The 20,838-nt window shown below is 48.4% G+C and overlaps 2 protein-coding genes across 4 annotated transcripts; both read right to left on the bottom strand.

Moving 5' to 3' along the window:
• Nucleotides 1-1,015: 1,015 nt before the first annotated feature.
• clic4 (chloride intracellular channel 4) lies at nt 1,016-12,130 on the bottom strand. Of its 2 annotated transcripts, none has more exons than XM_003962412.3 (6): nt 11,760-12,130; nt 5,348-5,457; nt 3,551-3,676; nt 3,280-3,386; nt 2,503-2,684; nt 1,016-2,367 (listed from the first exon to the last, which is right to left on the bottom strand). In XM_003962412.3, the coding sequence occupies exons 1-6, from the start codon at nt 11,826-11,828 to the stop codon at nt 2,203-2,205; spliced, it is 759 nt and encodes a 252-aa protein (XP_003962461.1). In that variant the 5' UTR covers nt 11,829-12,130; the 3' UTR covers nt 1,016-2,202. The 2 variants fall into 2 exon arrangements, with proteins under 2 accessions (XP_003962461.1, XP_029688787.1); XM_029832927.1 differs by lacking the exon at nt 11,760-12,130 and adding an exon at nt 5,633-5,956.
• Nucleotides 12,131-12,506: 376 nt separating this feature from the next.
• Nucleotides 12,507-20,200, bottom strand: srrm1 (serine/arginine repetitive matrix 1). Of its 2 annotated transcripts, none has more exons than XM_011615704.2 (17): nt 20,059-20,200; nt 19,311-19,400; nt 18,932-19,054; nt 16,958-17,128; nt 16,741-16,835; nt 16,442-16,657; nt 16,166-16,351; nt 15,978-16,097; nt 15,403-15,614; nt 15,125-15,202; nt 14,899-14,985; nt 14,659-14,794; nt 14,485-14,568; nt 13,922-14,395; nt 13,660-13,843; nt 13,354-13,527; nt 12,507-13,264 (listed from the first exon to the last, which is right to left on the bottom strand). In XM_011615704.2, exons 1-17 carry the CDS (start codon nt 20,077-20,079, stop codon nt 13,154-13,156), a joined length of 2,562 nt encoding a protein of 853 aa, XP_011614006.1. In that variant the 5' UTR covers nt 20,080-20,200; the 3' UTR covers nt 12,507-13,153. The 2 variants fall into 2 exon arrangements, with proteins under 2 accessions (XP_011614006.1, XP_011614012.1); XM_011615710.2 differs by having other exon boundaries at nt 15,403-15,611.
• Nucleotides 20,201-20,838: the final 638 nt, after the last annotated feature.

Here is a 20,838-nt window from a genome sequence, read left to right as displayed (position 1 = left end):
GTATAAATGGGTGTTGTGCAGAACCTTCAAATTCAACTCCCCACTGGAGACAGAGCCGGGGCCAAACAGAAAAGGCTCCAGCGAGCATTTCAGCCCTGAAAAACACACGTTTGATTGATTAACCTGTTAAAGTGAAAGAATGGCGGCGGACGCCAGTGATCAAAGGCGAGGATCGTCCTCCTGGGTGCGCGTGCTGGAGGATTTTCCATCTGGACAAAGACAGACCGGCCCAGACAGAGACTGGACCTGTGTGCGTCCATGGCTTAGCTGATTTGTTGGCTCCCTCTTGTGTTGGGAGCCTACACACACACACACACACACACACACACACACACACACACACACACACACACTCAACAATACTCCTCCTAGCTCACCTTCATTACCCAATTACACTAATACACTCACTCTGCTTGTAATGGGTGTGTGGTCTGAATAACAGCCAGTCATGTCTTTGCCCCCCCCCCCCCAAACACACACACACACACACACCCACACCCACACATGCTCGCGCAGTCTTGTCGATGAATTACACATGGGGGTGTCAGACAGCAGAGGGTGTGGGGCTGAAACATGAAACCTTAATGATCTGGAAAGCACCCAAAATCCCCCCCCCCCCCCTTCCTGTGAAACTCTGGCTGAGCTCAGCTCCGCAGAATAGACTTGTTTATGCCGAAGATTGGAAAATAACTGAGAAACATCATTAAGATGACAGCCAGAGGGTATCAAGGGGTGGGGTGGGGGGTGGGGGGGCACCAAGATGAGACAGAGCTTCGGCGCTGTAAAGGAACATGCTCTGCCTCAGGGGTTTTTGGGGTGGGGGGCAGAAAAGAGGAATGCAAATCTTCTGCAAACAATTTTGGTGCACATTAGGTTGATTGGACTCTAAATTGCTTCTTGGCGTGTGTGTGTGTGTGTGTGTGTGTTCCTGTCTGTCACCTGGGGAGCACAGGGACAGACCCCAGCAGGGGGTAAAGAGGAAACAGTGGGGTGGGAGGAACAGAGGGCCAAAAAGTGAGAGTGAAGAATTTTATTTGAAATCAGTCGAGTTAAAAAAAAAAAGGCAATGACATAGCTTTGATATTTTATTTATACATCAATCTGGCGCTGTCATGAAATGAAAACTTCAAATAAGGCAAAGAGGAGGCGTTTGGTCTGGAACCCGAGCAGGCGAGGAACGGCCCGTCTGCCCCAAAAACCCACCTTAAAAATGTACACGTGGAATTCTGAGCAGGCAAAACAAAAATATTTACAATTCCTTCGTGGTTTGTTTTTGTTTCTTTGATGGAGTTTCATTCAAAACCAAAAACTGAAGACTGGAACAAGTCCTGCCTCGTCTCCGCTAAAGCACTTTATGGAGTAAATACGTCCTACATTCGCTAGCTACCAGATTAAATCATCCATGGAGGGAGGAGAAAGCGAAATTTGACCCGGTTCCGTTGCCACGCTCCTCGGATGCTAAATATCTTATCTAAATAGCTTTAGCGTGTCCCCCCCCCCCCCCCACTTCTGAAGAGACGGACAACAGGGCCCCAGCTGACGTGGCCCCCGTTTGGTTTGTGATCCAAACTGCTGCTACAGTTAAACGCGGCCAGAGAGAAAGAAGTCCAAACGAGTCCGAGAACTTCGAGGAAGTGAAGCTACAAGTCAGCAGGTCGCTCCACCTGCAGTTATGATTTTATGTATATATTAAAGAAAATGCTCAACATTAAAATAAAGCTCATTTAGACGGTTTGGATTCTGCTTAAACCCGTCAACACTGTTTACATCTCGATAAGACGGGAGGGAAAAAACCAAACAGCTTCTCAGTGTTGCTTTTGTAGCAGGACGTGAAACAGACAACAGCAAATCAACACACAAATCAGCTCTGGCTTCTCCCCAGAATTTGAGGGAAGACCAGTTTAAAGGTCACTTATTTTTGAGGAGCCCCCCCCAGCTTCCCGTCAGCGATAAGCACTTCACGTCTGGCTGCTCAACATCCTTCGGATATTTCAGTATTTAGTGACGGAACAATCGTGAATCTACTAAAGAGGCGTCAGTAAAAATCAGAAGTGAGAAGGAAAAGAAGTCCAGGGTGGAGTTTCTTTGTTTGGTTATTTCTTTCTCTCATCAGTCCCAGGGCGGCTTGGCAGAGGGGATGAAGGGCGTGTAAATGAAAAGGTTAGAGGGGGAGGATTGAAGGGCGTCGAGGGTGGGCGGGTCTTATTTGACCAGCCGCTTGGCCACGTCTTCGTAGGCGATCTCGATCTCCTTGTCGCTGGGGCAGGTGTTGGTGAACTCTTCCCGGCTGTAGGCGTTGTTCAGGTACTTCCACACCGCCGTCATCTCTTTGGGGATGTCGAAGCCTCTGTACTTCTTGGCCACCACCTGGGGAAGAATTACCCGACGTCAGCGAGCGTCAAACGTTCAGCCAAGAAAACCAACAAGACAGATTCTCAGTGTTCAGTTAGACTCAAGCTCGGTGGCTTCCGAGGCAGGGGGAACCTGGTTCTGCAAACCTACCTTGACTATATGCAGCTTGGGCAGCAGGTTGCAGTCCGCCAGCGTCATTTCGTCCCCGTCCAAGAAGTTCCGGCGCGAGACTTTGATGTCCTCCATGCTGTTGTGGTCGATCTCGTCGGGCAGAGGGGAGCGAAGGTAATCGTCCAGTTTCTGCAGCGTCTTCAGAAGGCCACGCTCGAGCGCTGAAATACGTAAAGAAAGCATCGCTTTGACTTGATATCATGGACGTGATAAGCCCCTTCAAGCAGAATTGACGTTATTTTGAGCTGCGATATATTATCTGGCCGCACGGGGGCAGCATTTCACGCGGAAACCTTCTAGGCAGAACTACAACAGGGTTGTGAAACAGGCGTGACGTAGTACAAGAAATATCCAAAGAAGAAATAACACTTACACCCTACTGATTAATAATTTACACTTAACTGTTCCAGTATGTGTCAAGAATGTCTTAATGAGTCAGCAAGTCCATAGCTGAATGCACAATACAACGTTTGTGGCGAACAATTACCACTGATCCAGATTGGGTCATTGAGTGTTACATCCAGCGAGTCAACATTCAATATTTTCACAGGGTGGAGCGCAGCCAGCAGCACGAAACAGTATCTTGGAATTTTTATCGCCGCCGTAAACACATCGCCAGATATATAATCCAGTTATTTTCTATTTTAATCATCTTCTGCCAGGAGGGGAAAGGTTAGTTTTGTTGATTAAAAAGGCTGCGCGTGGGTGAAAAAGCTACAATACTGACATTTATTTTAAAAACTTCCCTCAACGTACCTTCATTTGCGTCTGGTCTCGGGTTCTTAATGAAGGCTGAAAACTTGGCAAAGATGTCCATCCCAGCCGTGTTGGACTCTGGGTGTCTTGCAGCCAGCTTGATGTACCTGCACACAAGGGTCACACACAGATCCTGAAGACACGCCCTCATAGGAAGTATCGTCTCCATGGCATCGGCGATATTTTTGAAAGCGCCTGGGTTAAACTCCGCTGTGACATTTAGCACGTCAGGCCTGGCGGAGCGGCACGTTGGTGTCACCATGATGCTCACTTGGGTGGGCAGAGAACATCCTCCAGGAACTCTTCGATCTTGTTGACGTCCGTCTTGACCTCGCCGTTAAAAGTGATGAACGGAGGGTGCGTGCCAGGAGCCAGGTTCTGGAGGTCCGCGGGCTTCCTGGAAGAGAAGTGCAGCTGTTTCAGATCACTGGTGGAAACTGGCCGTCATCGTTTTAATAATACATGTTTGTGCTTTTTAACTCTGGACGCTCCTCTAATCGTCCGGCCCTCAGTCTAAACCGTGTCTCGCTGCACGTGCGTCTCTCAGCAGCCTTCAATCCTGCACATTTTGTACCAGATGTCCCCGGCAGGCGGATGACACCAGCAGGCGCAGGCAAAAATGAGCATGTGCTGAAGGAAGAGTGTGAAGGCAACAAATAAGACGTGGAAAAACACGCCCACGTGGCAACAACAGCGTCGACTGATGGGACCCTGTTAGCAGTGTCATGGAAAGTGTTTTTAATTTTAAAAAAAGACATCAGAGCTTATGATAAAGGTTTTCCCAAGATAAAGTCATCTCTTCACTTTTACACTTTATTACACAACTAATTTCGCTCAGGGAAGTTGAGCTTCCCTTTAATACAGCTTCAGTAAACACAAACTAATCTGTTAGAACAAGAACATTCTGTGTTCTTCATATAAAACACAAGGTCTCCAGTGTAGATACCAAATCTGTGCCTTCTAGATAATATTAAGAGATCCAGCTGCAGCACAGAGGGAGACAAACAACTGGAACCATCCCAGATGATGTCACCCCGCGGGCTCTTCCATCTCCATGGAAGAGTGAACCCATCCTTTCATGTCCTCCCGCCGTTTATCCTGCTTTTATTTTCTATTGTTTGAAGCTTCTACTGTTCTAAGTAAACGGAACAAAATGAACGGAGCACACCCGGTATCAGTCTGTGACCTATGAACGTTAACAGAGCGGCTGGTGTGACCCGAGTTTAACGGGGGGGGGCGATGTCCACAGTCCTGGCACACAAGAAAAGAAGGGAAATGTTCCCACCACATGCAGGGAGGAAGTGGCCCATACAGCCAATAATATCAGAACAGTCCTGAGAACAAGCTCCCAGCCTAGGAAATAACAAATATTACCCCAGCAGCCGTGACCTGAAAGAACTGAGAAGGCAAACAGGCGCGACAGTGAAACACGTGATCATTTTATTAAACTAAATACTATAAAAAATATGTCATCTGCTGTTTACTACACATTTAGTGATGATAGAAGCCTCTGAAATAATTAAAATAGGTGCAAAGGAGCAACTCCAGCTGGACAAAGGCCTGTTTGATGAGTGGCTGGTAACATGATACGGCCACACAGGAAGTCCCATCGCCTCCATTTAGAGGTTACGGTCAAGATTTCCCTACCAAACAAAAGACTACGTATGTGCAAATACACTGCTAAAAAGATCTCCTATAGAAGATTCTCTTTTTTATTATTTATACAAGTTGACAAAAATATTCTCATCCAGGAAGTCGGGGGGGGGGGGGAAGCTAAAATAAGCCGTCTAGCGTCTGTGTGTTTAGGTTTCGTCAGCCTGGAAAAAGGTCATGGGAAAGCCAAATAAGCAGCGTGGAAGCAGTGAGACGTCATAGAGCTAAATAGGCTTCAGAGGAGTCCCGCAAATCTGTCTTCTGCCTTAAAAATAAACAAACAATCGATAGGAGATGTAAATAATGTAAATAGAGCCCATTTATGGGGCTGAGTCGACTGAATTGTAACATTTTGGTCGACGATTTGTTCAATCGCAGACAAAAAGATGAGAGATTATGGAAAGCTGGGGTTCACCTCTTGAGATCCACCGTGGTGACGTTGAACACCACTCCTTTGAGCCACAGGATCATGAAGAGCCTCTGAGAGAAAGGGCAGTTCCCGATGCTTTCTCCATCGCTCCCCGCCTTGAACAAACACACACAAGTTAGGAGCAGATCAACTGTCGGCACGTCGTGTTCCTGAGCAACCAAAACAAACATGGACGCCTCACAGACAGGGTGGAATCCTCACACACTCCACGATTGTTCCATTTAACACAGCCCTTTAAAAGCCCGGTCCACATCAAGAGACATAAGATACCTGCAGGAGTAAGAGAGACACCAAAGCGCTGCTGCAAGAATGTTCTGGAAGCCAGTACTAGAGCGCCGTCCCGTCCCAGACAATGGCTCTTTCATGCGCAGCACAGTCTGCTCTTGAGGAGATACTCCAGCTGAACCCCTGCCCTCAACGCTCCAGCGCACTTCCTCCTGGTTCCAGGAGACTCCCGAGGCGAGTACCAATCCAGGGGGCCTCTCAAACGGCAACGATGGAACGTGGAGCAACCGGACGGACAACGGGGCCAAATCCGAAGGCTCGGGGCAGCAAACGGACATCTCGCGTACCTCCGTCTGGAGCCAAATGGGACGAAGACCGTCGGATCTCGGGGCCACATTAGCTGCGCTGAGCTGTGCTCCTCACCCAGGGACGTAGACGCGTGTGGAGGCCACTCGAGTATAAGAGCTCTGGAATCAAGAGCTGTACTGGAGCAGATCCACAAAACCGTGCTCCCCTCCCCACCCACATTCTTACATTCTTGTCTCTGCATCCAGCTGTTAAAGTCACTGGCTGGAATGTTTTGCACCAACATCTGTACTTTCTGACCCCAACAGTGGGTTTTTCTGGAGTGTAAGGTCACCCCCGCCCTCTCAGACAGGCGGGCTGCTGTTGTCCTGTGTGGCAGCCAGTGGGATGGCTCCTTTGATCCGCTTTCTGGCTCCCATTGTACTGCTGATGCTGCTGCCCCCCCTCTGAATTCAATATCTTGGATTAGATCACAGCCTTTGTTTGGCTAAAGAAAGGCTTCTTTAACTGTATATGATTCAATTTTATTTCAAAAATACGGCTTTGTTCAGGACGCGTTCGTCACACTTTGGTGCCGTTACCGGCTGATGTTCTGAAAATGACCCAATTAGCGCGTTTACCTGGACAGACCCAGAGAGCGCCCGCAGTAACGGCGAGACGCCTCAGACGGGATTACAGATTCACAGGCAAGCAGAAAGAAGCGAGCCGCTTTTGTGCCGGAATACAAAAGCGAAACCACGGCTGAGCTCATCTTTAAGAGCCTCGAGTGGCCGAGATGAAGGCCGCTGCAGCTGAAACAGACATTTCATTCTTCGCCCTCGTACTCCAGGCGCGCCGCTGCTTTTCTGTTACCCTCAGATCTCTCCGCAGGCAGAGGAGGCCCGCTTGACAGAGACATAAAACAGGGAGGGAGGGAAGATCACAAGTAGCGTTAATCCCCACGACAGAGAAACGGCTGTAATAAACGCCAATTAGGGACGAGGAGGTGAGATAGAGCTTCACAGGCTTGGTTCTTCCTCCCTCGGCCCTTACTGTGGGCCTCTCTGCAAGAGTCTTGGGGGGGGGGGGATGGGCACGCAGGGAGGAGGGAGAAACTATTCCAGAAATGTCCTGTTACTCCCTGCAAAGTGCTTTGTTTGGGTTGGAGAACGACGCCGAGCGGCGCAGCATTTCCGCTGCCGGCGACGCGGCGCTCAACCTGCAAGGGTGGAGGTGATGGCGAATAACGTCCGTGGAGCGCGGGCCGAAGCCTGGCGCTGGCGTGGACGCACGCATCCCACTCAATGTTTCCAAAGGAGTTTTATTTTTTCTCCCCCCCCTCGCACCACAATTACAGAAGCGCCCGCGGAGAACCTTCGAAAACAGAAAACAACACAAATCTCTCCGGATAATGTTCTAGGCGTTTGGCCAGGCCAGGGAGAGGGTGGGGATCCCATTAAAACACCCCAGCCGGGGCTTTTTAAACGTAAACAAGGTACGGCAGTTAAAAATCAGGACTCGGACTGATTCCAGTCCGAGACGGCGGACTGATTCCAACACCGTCAGAAACTGCAGCTTTTACCTCGTGTTAGAATGAGTCACATCGTATGCAGATGTTTCGGACATTTCCAGAGGCAAAGGAAATTATTAATGTCAGACACAAGAAGAGCAGAGGCCGGCAGGTTATCCAGCTCTTTATGGGCTGAATGGAAGGACCGTGAGTCAACACACGCCTGTTGGTTTAATACAAACACACAGCGGCCCGTGAGTCACGGCCCGAGCAGGATGTTATCTTGGAGTTCTGGAAGTGGCAGAACAATCAGACCTGGTCTGTCCAGGGTGAAAGTAAAACACTTTCCTCCCTGCAGACAACGTGAAGTCGTACTTTATCACCTCCCCTGACACTAAGCGGGAGGCTTCGTGTCATGTGAGCGCGAGCACTTCATGGACACACTTGAAGACGTGTGCACTTTTTACCGGGCTCAATAACATTTTACAAGTAGGCAATAAAACAAAGACAAAAAAGCAGACAGGAGCTGCAGGATTAGAGCGCCAGTATTTCTACCACCTCATCCCTCTCATCTGTGTTACGCGTTCCCGCCGTCGGACGTGATTCCCAGCTCATGCCAGTCGGCCGCTGAGCACAATAGATGCTGTTCAGACCTTCCCAGTCGCCGCTCGCTGCCTAAATTTAGCGCCGCTGCGGTCTCGATCCTTCACCTCTCCCGTTTCATATTCTAAATTGGGCGGGCCGCTCGGCAACTTCGAGGCACACTTTGACCGAATAAGGAACTGACGACGTGTGAAGCGCCGCAGCCGTGCTCCTCCTGCACAGGCACCCAGCAGGAATGTCTGCTGGAAAGAGGGCAACCATGGCAACGTCATAGCCGCAATGCCTCTCCCCGTCTCCTGGACAAATATGCACGAGGGCCGGGGTTCCTGCCATGTATAGGCCGGGCAGCTGAAGTCAGGGAAATGGGCGCAACACAAACTAACCGGTGGGATATGATGACGAGCGGAGAGGTGCATGATGGGAGTGGGACAAAATCAACAGATGGAATGCCTTTACTGCTGCTTCCACTTTTATTACTGTAGATAAAAACGGCTACGGGAAATCAATCAATAATCTGAATATTTTCATACTCAATAGCGGCGTGTTAAATTGGGGGATCACATCGACTTAAAGCTAAATAAACGGCGTCGTCTATCACAACAAACTACTCATGACATAATTTGGGGAGGGGTTATAAAACCAGATCTCCAAGCAGAGTTCTCCTTTCTTTGCTTGAGTTGATGCCATTATTCCAGCGTCGGGAGCGAGCCGACAGCTGGATGACTGTAGCTGCGTGGGCGAGACTTTGAGCCAGACCACAACACAAGATATGAGTGTACTGACCAGTCTTTAACATGGAAACACCGTCACATCCTTGGCGTGGCTCTGACTCAGGCTGACGTCGCCCGGTTTAAAATTTAAGGCCTCGCAGCCACAGAGGCCAACTGTACTGTAGCGCCCGAGTTATCCCTCTTCACGGAAAGTTGGAATGGAAGTTTGGGGCTAAAAGAACCTACTGTTACTGCTGGCAACACGCACAGAAGGGCCGTTTGCTAATGATCGTGTGAAACAGAACCGGGCTCACGTCGAGCACGATTGTGTTACACCCAAAGAGCGAGGAAGATTCTCCTCAAATCACCTTACGATGATGGGAAGGATCCCCTTTCCTCTGCATCCGGATCTGCTAGGGCGATAATTCCTGACATAAACTGAACAACTTTATTAGCCGCCACAGTGACCTCTGAGCAAACGAGACTCAGTCCGGATCAGCTCTTCAAAGCTTCTGATCTGTGCTGCTCAAGGGTGGCCCCCACTTCCTCTTCTTCAGCTCAGAGGAGAAATGCCTCATTAGCCACCGGCTTCCTGGTGAGACAACACAAATCAAGCAAGGTCTTCCTCCACCCAGCACGCAGCTGGACCGGACCTTTGCTCTGGATGTACTGGCACATTTTGTGCAGCGAATTACAGCGTAAACTTAAAAATACAAACTTGGAAAGCATAAAAGCAAAAAGGACGCGGGAAACCAAACAGCGGGCTTAAAAAGAGGCCGGGATTCAAGCAGCAGAGCGCAAGCTCGTATATTTACAGCCCAACACACGTTTGCTGACCGCACCGTTCCTGGATGTTGGGGAAACGTCAAGTCTTCAACTCATTTTTCTATTGAGGCCAACACAGAAGGTTCTAGAACGCTCAAAGGATTGTTGATCTGCCTATTTTGAGACCGATAGACCCCATGGAAAAAGTTTTATTTAGCTGTGCGCGGTGTTTTATGCAACAGAGCAGTGACGGCTGGAAAAGGTCAGCGTTTCCATAAAAACGCCGCGTCACAAGGCGTTTGTCTGAGCGTCACATGTCGCGGCTGATAGCCGCGCACCAGCTCTTCCCAAGGCCTTTTGTACAAGCTGTTTCTACAGAGCTGGACCGACGCACGTTATCATGCAAAGGTTGGTCACGTTCCACTGCAATCACTTGTGCTTCGACTACGGCATTCGTAAATGTTCCCGACGCCCTCGTGAATTTACCTTTCTGAAAGAATAACATCTTTTTGGGAGAAAAGATGCAGCAGGGGTGCCTAAATCTAGTCCCCTAGGGACTCGGTCCAGCCGGGTTTTCTATCCTACCAGGCAGAGACAGTGGGACCCCAGGTCCAAGCGTTGGCTACCTGGTAGGACAGAAATCCCGGCCGGATCAGACACCCCCAGGGACTGGATTCGCCGCTACCTCTTTCCTCCCAGAAAGATGTTTTTCTCTCAGACAGATGAATTCAAGTAGATCACAGCTCATCGCCATGGTTTCCCATGCACAGGCAAGCTTTTGTGCCACGCCGTGTTCTCTGGCTCTGTGGCGACGGCTGGCAGGAGCGTGGACGTGTGGCGGAAACAGAAGGCTCTGCAACCCGTAGCCTGACCCCGGCGTTCAGGCGCTCATGCAAATACGGATAAAACCCGTCTGTTTCTCATCTCATTTGTATTCTGCCCATCGTCACGCGACCACAGGCTGATACCGAACGAGAAGCGAAATTAAAAACAAGGGTGGTTTAATTACGGCAAGAACACAGACAAAACCTCTTAATGGTCCCATCAAATCTGCCGTAGGGGTCAAGGGTCGGCCCAACCTCTAGCTCGTTTGGAGACAACGGCGCAAACCGAAGATGGCAAACGTCCGAAGCAGAGCCTGTCAGCGAGGTACTGGGGGGAAATGCAGCCAGGGTAACATGACAACGGTTGCTATAAACAACGTTGGTTGGTACGTTGCCTCGCAGTGTCAGTGACCCGGCAGATATGACACCGCAAACGCAAAGCACACACGCTGCTATCAGCTGTTCCCAGAAGCCCCGGCTCGCCTATGGCAACCAGCGTGCCTACCATTGTCCCTCATCGCCGCGGCGCGGTAAAACAATGGCGTGAATAATGGATTCGGCCATGTCAGATGCTGGCCCGTCTAACACAGAGGGGGGAAAAACACTTGCCGGGACAAAGTCCGTCCCAAAAAGTGGGGAGGTGCTAAATATTGACCCAAGGTGAAAATGCTCCACGCCTGGGGATGATGCAACTTCTCCTGCAGGCTGCGAGACGGAGACGGGAGGGACTCGGCCCCGTGTGTCTCTTCAGGCAGATGCTGCCAATTCATGGACGCACACAAAGGCGTGCACACAAACGTGCTCCGAGTGCCTCCAGTCCTGCGTCTGATTCCCAGCCGCCAGCCCTCTCCACCACCCGCGCTCTTTCCCCAAGCTATTCAGCACCCAGTAAGACCCCCCCACAACCACCACCACCAACTCCAGGCCCACACTCCCCCTTTTCCTTGCTTTTCCCATTTTCCCGCCCAGCCCAGCCACGGACAGAAGAAAGGGAAACAAGCCTTCTCCACCACCATCACCGCTGCTGCTGGATTCTGCACAGTTGATGGGGATCATCACTGCACGTGTCTCACACCCAAGTTTCCATTCATATTCCATGAGCAAACTGTTAAAATAAGCAGAATTCACGAGAAAATAAACATCTGCACGGAGTGAGGGGGCGTCTGGGGCAGCAACTGTAAGGCTTTTGTTGGTCAGTTTTTCCAGCATGGCAGCCTCGTTCTCGGCGGTGAGGGCGGGGAGCTGAATCCGCCCCAGCGACCGCCGCGGCGGGCTGCACAGGGCCACAGGGGCGCTGGCGCTCGGAGGTCACATCATCACAAAGAGAAAAGAATAAATCAGCATTTCACCGTAGACCGGCGCGCCAGTGAAAGACGGGTCGTTACAGTCGGGTTCTGCCCCCCCCCCCCCCCAATTGAAGCGTGTCATCACAAAGCGCTGGGGTCGGAATGGGAAAGTTGCTCCTGCGGTCTTACCTTCACGAACAGCTCGATGAGCGGCTCGTTGTCCGCTTTTACTCCGTTCTGCGGCACCGACAGCGACATGGTGGGCGCTGCTGTTAAAGTTCTCTGGTGGAGGGGGGGGTTACACAAAAGTGCTCTACCACGCCCGACTTGGCTCGCTTCTCTCGTCTGCGTTTCGCCCTTCTCCGCAGCCCAACGGGCGCTTCTGTTCTCGGGGAGAGGGCGGATCTGCTGCCGGCAGCGGGGTGGACTGTAGCCGCGGAGCTAACGGAGCCCGCTACATACAACCGGGTCAGCTACTTCGGGCTAGCTAGGCTAAGCCGACACGGGCTCTCTATGCTGGCTGAGCAATGAAGGAGGAGGAGGTCTGGGAAGAAGTAACGGGAATATTTAAAGCCGTGATGTCACCTAAAGGAGGGGATGTGGGAGGGTTCGAAGGGAGGATTCATGCTGGGAGGGTTCAGCCCCCCCCGTCCCCGTCCCAACCCCCAGTTGAAGTGACAGAATTACCAGGTTTTTCCCCATTAACCCCCGAGTTTCGTTTTAGACTCAACTTTCAGCTATAACGTTCGGAACCTTTATTGGCAGGGTCACAAAATAGCTTCAAAACCATCTCAGCTTAGATATTTAGAATCTTTAAATGGACCTGGGCAGCCAACAAAGGTCGAACGTGTCTGAATGTCTTTACTTTGCTTTTCATTTTACCAAAACTGTCCAGCCAGCCCCCCCCCAGGACAAACAACTTACAATCAGTCCAAAGCAGATTCTATAAAACACTTTAATTCGAAAGGATGACAGTATGACAAGAGTCAGGGGTACTAAATACAAATCATAGCAGTTCCACAGAGATTAGCTTGGTGCACATTTGTCAAAGTAAAATCTTACTGGGGTCTCTTTTTTTTTGGAGTGGGAAAGAGGGGGGCAAAAGCAAATGGGGTTACATCAGATCTTTTTTCAGTCTTGGAAACAAAATGTCCAAATCAAGTAACAGCAGGTTAAACAATGCCAAATACCTCTATTTATCGACGACGTGGGAGAAAACACCGTTACGGCCCGCCAGGAGTTCAAACGGCTGCTTGAACTCAAAAGGTAACAGGTGTGCTTGTTTTCCTCTGTATTTCCATAATGTTCATGCATTAGAGACAATCACTGCTCATGCGATCCTTTCTCAAACGAAGCTGCTGTTAGGAGAGACCTTTAAACCTCTGAACCCTGCTCGACATGTGGAAAATATGGATATAACGCAGGTTGTTTTTACAGTTTCCAGAAAACACCAAAGAACAAACCTAATTAACACACCCTTCAGAATGTAGCAAACAAATTCCTTAAAAAAAGAAGAAAAAAAAAGACCTAACAATTTGTACATTCTAAAGCTGAACCAGGTCATTAATGTGGAAACAATGTTTTCAGGACATCTGGGATGGAGACAGCTGGGCCTTTCTCATGGAACGCAGAGCCTTTTCCCTCAGGTGCTTCTCCAGATCGTCCAAGCCATCGTCCGCTTCGCTCTCAGAATCCTGCAAAACCGGAATTAACAGCCAATGAGCACCGGTGTGAATGTTCGCCGTCCAGATGATTCAGGATTAAAAGAGGACCTCTGACCTACCTTTCTTGAGTCTCCGTCCTCCTCCGCAGGCTGGACTTCCTGTCCTTCCCCAGCTGCGGCACCTCCGCTCTTCTCTTTCTTATGCTTCTTGTGCTTCTTATGCTTCTTGTCTTTTTTGTGTTTCTTTTCCTTCTTCTTCTTCTTCTTCTTGCCGCCTCCCTCAACGTCCGAAGTCTGGAACAACAAACCTTTAGTTAGTGGCGTCCCAGCCTGAGAGAGAGCAACTCAACAAGAAGGGTCCGCTGACAAACGTTCCACACAACCAGGGACTTCTGACGCCCACTGGGAACACTGGGAATATCTAACCTTGCTTGGGGATCGACTCCCTGAGCCACTGCTGGCCTTTTTGGCCGGCGGCGGCGGAGAGGCGCTGGTTGAGCGAGTTGGTGACGGGGAGGCGGATGCAGCCGTTGGACGTTTGAGAGTGGCTGGTGGAGGCGAGACAGATCTAGAGGAAGCAGTTCTCATGGGCTGAGGACTTGGAGATTGTCTGAAGAGGGAAGAACGGGGAAATTCAAGAGCGACTCTGGAAAAGTACGTGTGCTAAAAGCGTCGCCGGTGAGCTTACCTGGGGTTGCTGCGCGGCTCCGGGGTTCGCGACACTCTGCGGATGGGTTTGCCACTGTGGGGAGGAGATTTTCTCCTCTGGCTGAACGGAGACGTGCCGGAGGAATCAAAACGCCCTTGAGGACTGGCGGAACGCCTCAGAGCGTGGCCGCGGTTTGCGGGGGAAGGAGAGAGGCGGCTGGGGGCGGCGCCTGGGGATCGGGTGTCTCGGCTCCTCCGGGCAGCCACCGGGCTCCTCCTGTGTCTGGGTGGGGACTGGGAGAACGGAGGCGAGCGCCTTCTCTGAGGAGGAGAACCCCGGCGCTTGGGAGACCTGGAGGGCCGACGCTTGGCCATGGGAGGGGAGCGCCTGACGGGAGAGCTGGACAACCTCCGCTTCTGTGGCGGCAGAGGGGAGGGGCTGTAGCGACGCTGGATGGGGGGAGAATATCGCCTCGGTGACGGAGAGCGACGACGGGGCGGCGGAGACGGAGACCTGCAATTCGGATTCGGTCAGATTTGAACGCGCTGTTATAATGAATCCCCGCCGCTGGAGAATATATATATGTATGTACGTATCCATACCTTCGTCTCGGAGATGGAGAGCGGCGGCGGCGTGGAGGTGAAGGAGAGCGCCGCCTTCGTCCAGGAGAAGGTGACCGCCTTTTCCTAGAAACACAAACCCCGAAGGATGAGTTTTGAGCTTAACTGGCACCGTGGCAGAGCAGCGAGGCGAATCATCCAAGTAGATCGACTGACCTAGGCGAGACGTCTCTATGGCGCCGCCGCGGGGAGGGCGTACGACTACGCCTCCTTCTGACCTCTCCGTTTCTGGCACTTGGCCCAGATTTTGGCCTACTGGGCGCCTCGTCCTCAGAAGAGGATGATCCTGTATCTAAAGAGAGACGGATAATCAAAAGGTGATGCATGTGATGAGCCTGTAGTCTAGGCGATGGCAGGTTTGGGGTATGGAAGGGATGGCGATGCAATTCTTCCCACCTGAGGACGACTCCTGATTCTGCCTGCGATACTGGCGGCGTTGCTGCACCGAATCTGTCGCTGCTCCTTTCCCGTTTTTATCCTCATCTGAAATGAAAAGTCTCCCATCAGTGGCAGAAGAACCAGGCAAAGCGGAGCTACGGGAACTGGCGATGACGATTCCAATCAAAGGACCATTTAGCACTGTTTAAAAGCCAACTTGAAAGTTGTTTTTTTTTTTTTTTACCAGACTCGGATGCGTCGGAAGGTCGAGCCTTGACGTTATCAGAGGAAGAGTCGCCCCTTTCTGGTTTTCGCTTGAAACCTATGAAAAGTTTTTGGGTTGTTTTAATGAGAAACATTCTTCTGCACCATGAATTCACACCAATTCTAAAACCCCAATTTACAAAATTTAGCAAAAAAATAAATAAATAAAAATCCCCTAAATCTTTGAGATGAAGCACTTTCTAAAGTTTGGTGTAAATGTTTGCCAATAGGGCAGTAAAAAGATTGTAATGACCCTACCAGATGATCTGGGGGGGGATGCAGAAGCTCGGCCCCTCCTGGCCCGTGGTGAAGGCGATCGCCTGTCTTTGCCTGAAGGGCTCACAGAGGCCTCAAGATGATGACCCTGTTTGCGAGGTGGTGTGCTTGATACGCGTTTCACTGCCTTTTTAGGTGAGGGGGAGCCGGAGGAGCTGCTGCCACTTGATGAGGCGGAGCGAGAGCGCCTCCTGCTGGAGAGATCATGTAAAAACATTTAATGATCCAAATTTGAACCATCAGCAATTCATAGTTTGGACAATGAAGACATTCTTAATATCAATTACATAAACAGTCTACACAGGACATCGTAATCTAACAATACTTTTCACTCATTTGGCTGCAGTGTTTAAAATATTTATAGAAAATAATTGAAAACAGTGAAAGCTATAACTCACTTTATATTTACATTGATCATTGAAAATTATGAGTCTTTTTTTGTAAAAGAAAAAAAAAAGCATTAAAAAAATGCTAAAAAAAAAAACAAAGACATTTGGAAAACGGCCTACTCGTTACACAAGCAGTAAAAGGTAATTGTCTTCGGTTGTGCCACCGACCTGCGGACAGGAGAACGTCTGTGTCTGTTCCTAGAGGCCGTTGGCCCACGTCTCGGGGGGCTCCTGCGACGAGGAGACATTCTCCTTCTCGGACTCTGTCTTCTTCTCGGAGAGTAAGACCTGGAAAAGTGATGGATTAGTCAGAGTAGATCAGAATTTTTAATTTTATAAATAAGCCTGGATGTTACCTAGAACGGGACCGTCGACGGCGAGAGCGGGAATGAGAGCGAGAGCGGTGGTGTGGCCTCTCTCTCCTGACGTCCCGCTCCTTTTCCCGGGAACGCGGCGGTTCTTCTTTCTTCTGCGGCTTCTCTGGAGAAGCTTCTTTGACTTCATTTAAAGCTTCTACTTTCTTCACCTCAACCACTGTGTCACTACAGGCATAACAGAAGAGATTAAAGCCTCAACATTTGTATTTTTCTGAACGGCAAATCCCCAAACTTGATGTCAAGTATGTAACAAACCGGGTAGTGTCTTGGATAACTGGTTCTGGTGAGGCTCTCCCGGATACTTCCGGCTCTACCAACTGCTCCACTGGTTTGGTGGCCATCTGCATGAGTGGTGGTGGTGAAGCAGCTGCAGCTGGACTGGGTTTACGCCTGGGAGAGTGTGACAAGCTGCGCTTTCTTTCCCGCTTTGCTGGCGACCGTCGCCGTGGAGATGGTGACTTTGTCTTTCGTCTGAACACAAGGGAAAGAGCTGTTTAATAGTGCATTTGAAGACCGGCTTTGAAAACATCCACATTTAAGTGCCGTCTTTTTACCTTCTTGGGCTCCTGGACTGGGCCCTCTCTCTCGTGTCCTTTTCCTTCTTGCTTTCATCAACCTTTTTCAGCGACGCAAGCTTCTCCTGTTCAATCTTACAGGAAAAAACAAACAGACTCATCGATTCCAAGGATGCACCTCTACAAACGGGACGTTTGTCCTTCACAAACACGTTTAACTCCAGCACGTTATTAGACCGATGAGCATTTTACCAACCTGTCTTTGTCTAATTTCCTCTTTCTTCTGTTCCAGGAAAACTGAAGGGATGCCTGCTATGTTCTCCTGGGCACTGAGCAACAAGGGCCACAGATCCTTCAAGAACTCCCGAGCATTTTTGCCATTCAAGAAGCCCGTCAGATTGATCTGCATCATCTTGGCATCTGGGTGCTGTAACACACACATGGAAAAGGGAGAAAAAGCAGCATATGAGCATTAATTGAATGGAAACTATGACGGGGAGAGGCTATAGTCTTTGCTAAACTATTCATGTCACTGTGTAGTTACACGGTCTTGTTTTGTTTTAAAAAGAATACTTAGATCCAATAACCTAGCAAAGCCTCATTAAAAAACCACAACAAAAAGAGAGTGCGAGTTTGTGGGGGGAGATATATCTACAGATATAGCCTGCATGCAGCTGATATCAATGTGACTGTTATTCCCCAAATATGCAATCAGAAAACTCTTATTAAACAAGAACTATTATTTCCTCAGTACTATCCCAGTAACTGCCCAATGCTGTGTCCCACCCCACCCCTTGTTGTCCAAACGTCAGGAGTTAAACAAATAGCCACAATACAGAGTGCTTTAAAACCCAACACTGCAAGTACAGTTCCGGTGTCTTCAGTGAGTCCCGTGGGATCAGTGGGCACGGAGCTCCCTTGGCTTGCTTCCGCCTCCCTACTGCTTGAGACTCAACCACCATGAGCTTAATGTTATATCATTTATCTAAATTGCAAGAGATGAACAAGCAATAATGAGTACACAGTTATACAAAAAGGTTATAGAAATAACACAACAGTGCCCTTTAAACTTAGCTTCAACAGCCCTCCCAATACCCTAAAAAGGCTAAGACAGAATCAAAAATATCACCCAGAAACAGCATTTGATTTGACATTTCTAAAAAAAGAATTCATCTATTAGCATTGCCTAATCAAACCCTGTGTTCCATCTTTTTCCAAGCTCAATCCTGTGTGATGGGAATTACCCATCACCCGCCTGTCAAGTAGTTTGACACGAAGTTAGAGAAAACGATTAGAAACAAAAAGGAATGTTTTAGTAGATGCAACTGTAGATTTTATCAATATCCTCATCAAGACATTATCACTCATTGTCAACAGGACCAGCAGAGCATCTCACGAGCCTCATTTGTTCATCAAAATAGTTTTAAAGGTCGAGTCAAACTGAAAATATATTCTGCAAGACATCAAGTATGTCGCAACACTACTGGTACGGATCAAAACACTGGCACTTGCTATTGGAAATACACCGAGGCTGTTTAAGTAGCACCCTGCGCATGGTCACAGGGTCGAAAGCAAGTTTCAGTGTCCATTTTCTGTTGGACACACTAGCAACATTTAAAATTCTCTTTAAAGAATACAAGCAGGGGGTCCATAATGATGGTAAAAGCAGTCGCATTTTTATGAACGCTCTCATTCCAATCCTACTTTAATGATGCTAGGAGGAGGCTGACCAATGTTAAAGGTGCACTCCAGATCTATGCAATGCAACATAGGCAACTGTATGTAGAATAGGACTCAGGTGTTGTGTCTCTCACTAAAATGATATAGGTGATCCCTGCTTCAAACTCACCTCAAACCACACACTGCATCATGAAGACAGAGTTGGGCTCAGTGACTTTGGGCTCAGGAGAGAGCTAATTAGATGTTGGTGCTATACTTCTGTTGCAAGGTATAACATCCATATTGGTTGAGGCCTTTTAAATCATAAATCACATCATCATTAGAAGGCTGCTGAATAAAGGCATGTTGTCACATAACAGCAAAACATGATCATGTCATTCTGCTTTACACCAATTGTTACTTTACCCATTGAATTTGACTAGGATGTGCTACTTTGTGCTTGTATCCCTTCCCTATGTAATAGCCTCAAAGTTCTGACACGTCTGGGAAAAACCAAAACCAAACCAAAAAAAAACCCACTACAAAAAAATAAATAAAAATATGACATTACCTTCTCCTCAAGCTGGTTAAATATAAACTCTATAACGACATCATCCTCGAAGCCTAGAATGTCATTCACTCGCTTAGTAATCCAAGGTTTGATGACTTCCAGGTTCACTTTGGTCATGTCAACCTGAACACAGAACAAGCAGAGAGAAAGGTTGAGTAAAATATTAGTGTTACAGTGTTGAAAAAGTGGCAGGTTTCACAAATAAGGGTATCACATTTAACACTGGTGCACACACAACAATGCACTCCAATGCATTATATCTGGTTTCATAATGGCAAAATGGAACTGTGATATTGTCCAAATACGTCTGGTCCTGCTTAAGCAACATGCAACTGTCAAAATCTAGCGTGTAAATTAGGCAAAGCAGCAAATGATTTACCTTTTTGTCCAGGCATTCTGCAAATTTCAGTTGTTTCAGTAGTTTCTTCTGCTTGTTGCTGAACCGGTTGTCTTGCTCCGCACTAGTGCCCTGAAGACAAACATACAAATTACAACGAATTACAACACAGAATGGAATTCTGCATCGAATATCTGTCTTTATTTCGGAAAAACGACGTCTTCATCATGCCGATCGCAGCGAGTCAACTGAGACGCAAGTCAAGGTAAGCTAATGCTAAGGAAACTGGGCGGACTATTACCAACACGTTACTAGGTCACATTTGACCACTTGCAGTACAAAAGAAACCAGGGAAGTCTTCCACGAGTATATATCAACATTAGGTATTACCAAGTCCAGCTTTAACGGGCTAAATAGCGATCACGGATTTAAAAGAAGACGCTCCGTTGGACGCCATCTTTATCATGGCGAGCAAACCTGCCACTAGCGGGAGAAGTGCAACCACTGCTATCTGAAGTCAGATAGCGATTTATTTTGAGAAACTTTTGCATCATACTTATCTATAGAATAGCATGCACCTCTAGTTTGTAATATTGGGTTAAAAACAACACCAAGGAAACTCAAAACGAGCCGAATGTTTCATCAAAGGATAGACGGAGCCCACGCCGTATGCTTCCGAATGCGAGGCCCTCATCCGCCGCGGAGGATTCTGCATTTAAATGTCATAATATCGAGTCTAGCTGCATTAACGTTTTCGGCAAGACAATACTGCATAATGTTAAATACTTACGCGGAAAAACCCCGCGTCCATATTCGGAGAAATGAATATTAACTGTGACTACTCAGAAAGACGTGTTTCACACTGAAGACGTTTAATAGACCGAGAGCCGGATGACGGGTGCGCCTCTAGCGGTAGAAACGGGAATTACGTCCATACTCCGACCCAGTAGGTGGCGCTAATGGGCCGAAACGGGGGTTGACAATGGAGAGCGTTTCAATCTACAGGTCGAGGCGACAAAAAGAAAGTAAATGTTGACGTTGAGCAGTAATACATTGATCCGGGAGGATTCAGGATGTGGTGTCGGCCAGGCCACATCAATTGGATGAGCTTGATTGTCTGTAAGATCATATATTAGACAGGTGTTCCCAAAGGTCAAGGGTCAACTTCTTTTGATTTCCTCATGCGGCCAAGCATGAGGATTCTTCAACATGCCTTCCACACAGTTGATTTGGTTTCTAATTCAATTGCTGTGTCCATGAACCACATTTTACCCAAATATGTACAGAAAGCGAGTGATTGGATTCTGTACAAGTGGGTGTTGAAAATTCACACTTTTACAACACATTGAAGACTTCAACGTCAGAATTAATAATAAGACAGGATGTTGAAATCAACGTGAAGATCAACAGTTTTGGTATTGTTTAATATCTAAAGCAGTCGATATTGTGAGGAAAATTATTTTCTAAAAAATAGCTGATTGATTAAAAAAAAGTTTTCTTTGAAAAGCTTTTTCAGTGTAGCTTATATGTAATAAACGCACCTTTTTAAGTGAAGGTACTTTTAATTCAT

This window comes from Takifugu rubripes, chromosome 2 (assembly GCF_901000725.2).
Source record: "Takifugu rubripes chromosome 2, fTakRub1.2, whole genome shotgun sequence".
In the NCBI taxonomy this organism is placed as follows: domain Eukaryota; kingdom Metazoa; phylum Chordata; class Actinopteri; order Tetraodontiformes; family Tetraodontidae; genus Takifugu; species Takifugu rubripes.
This window is presented reverse-complemented; position numbering and strand designations above follow the sequence as displayed.

Excerpts from the sequence above, each read along its gene's own strand:
- srrm1 (XM_011615704.2), bottom strand. The coding sequence starts at position 20,079 with ATGGACGCGGGGTTTTTCCGC. Across the intron at positions 19,055-19,310 it reads CAGAATGCCTGGACAAAAAG|GTTGACATGACCAAAGTGAA; the intron begins GTAAATCATTTG and ends TTCTGTGTTCAG. Across the intron at positions 13,265-13,353 it reads AGGACGGAGACTCAAGAAAG|GATTCTGAGAGCGAAGCGGA; the intron begins GTAGGTCAGAGG and ends CCGGTTTTGCAG.
- clic4 (XM_003962412.3), bottom strand. The coding sequence starts at position 11,828 with ATGTCGCTGTCGGTGCCGCAGAACGGAGTAAAAGCGGACAACGAGCCG. Across the intron at positions 3,677-5,347 it reads ACCACGGTGGATCTCAAGAG|GAAGCCCGCGGACCTCCAGA; the intron begins GTGAACCCCAGC and ends CTTCTCTTCCAG. Across the intron at positions 2,368-2,502 it reads CCAAGCTGCATATAGTCAAG|GTGGTGGCCAAGAAGTACAG; the intron begins GTAGGTTTGCAG and ends ATTCTTCCCCAG.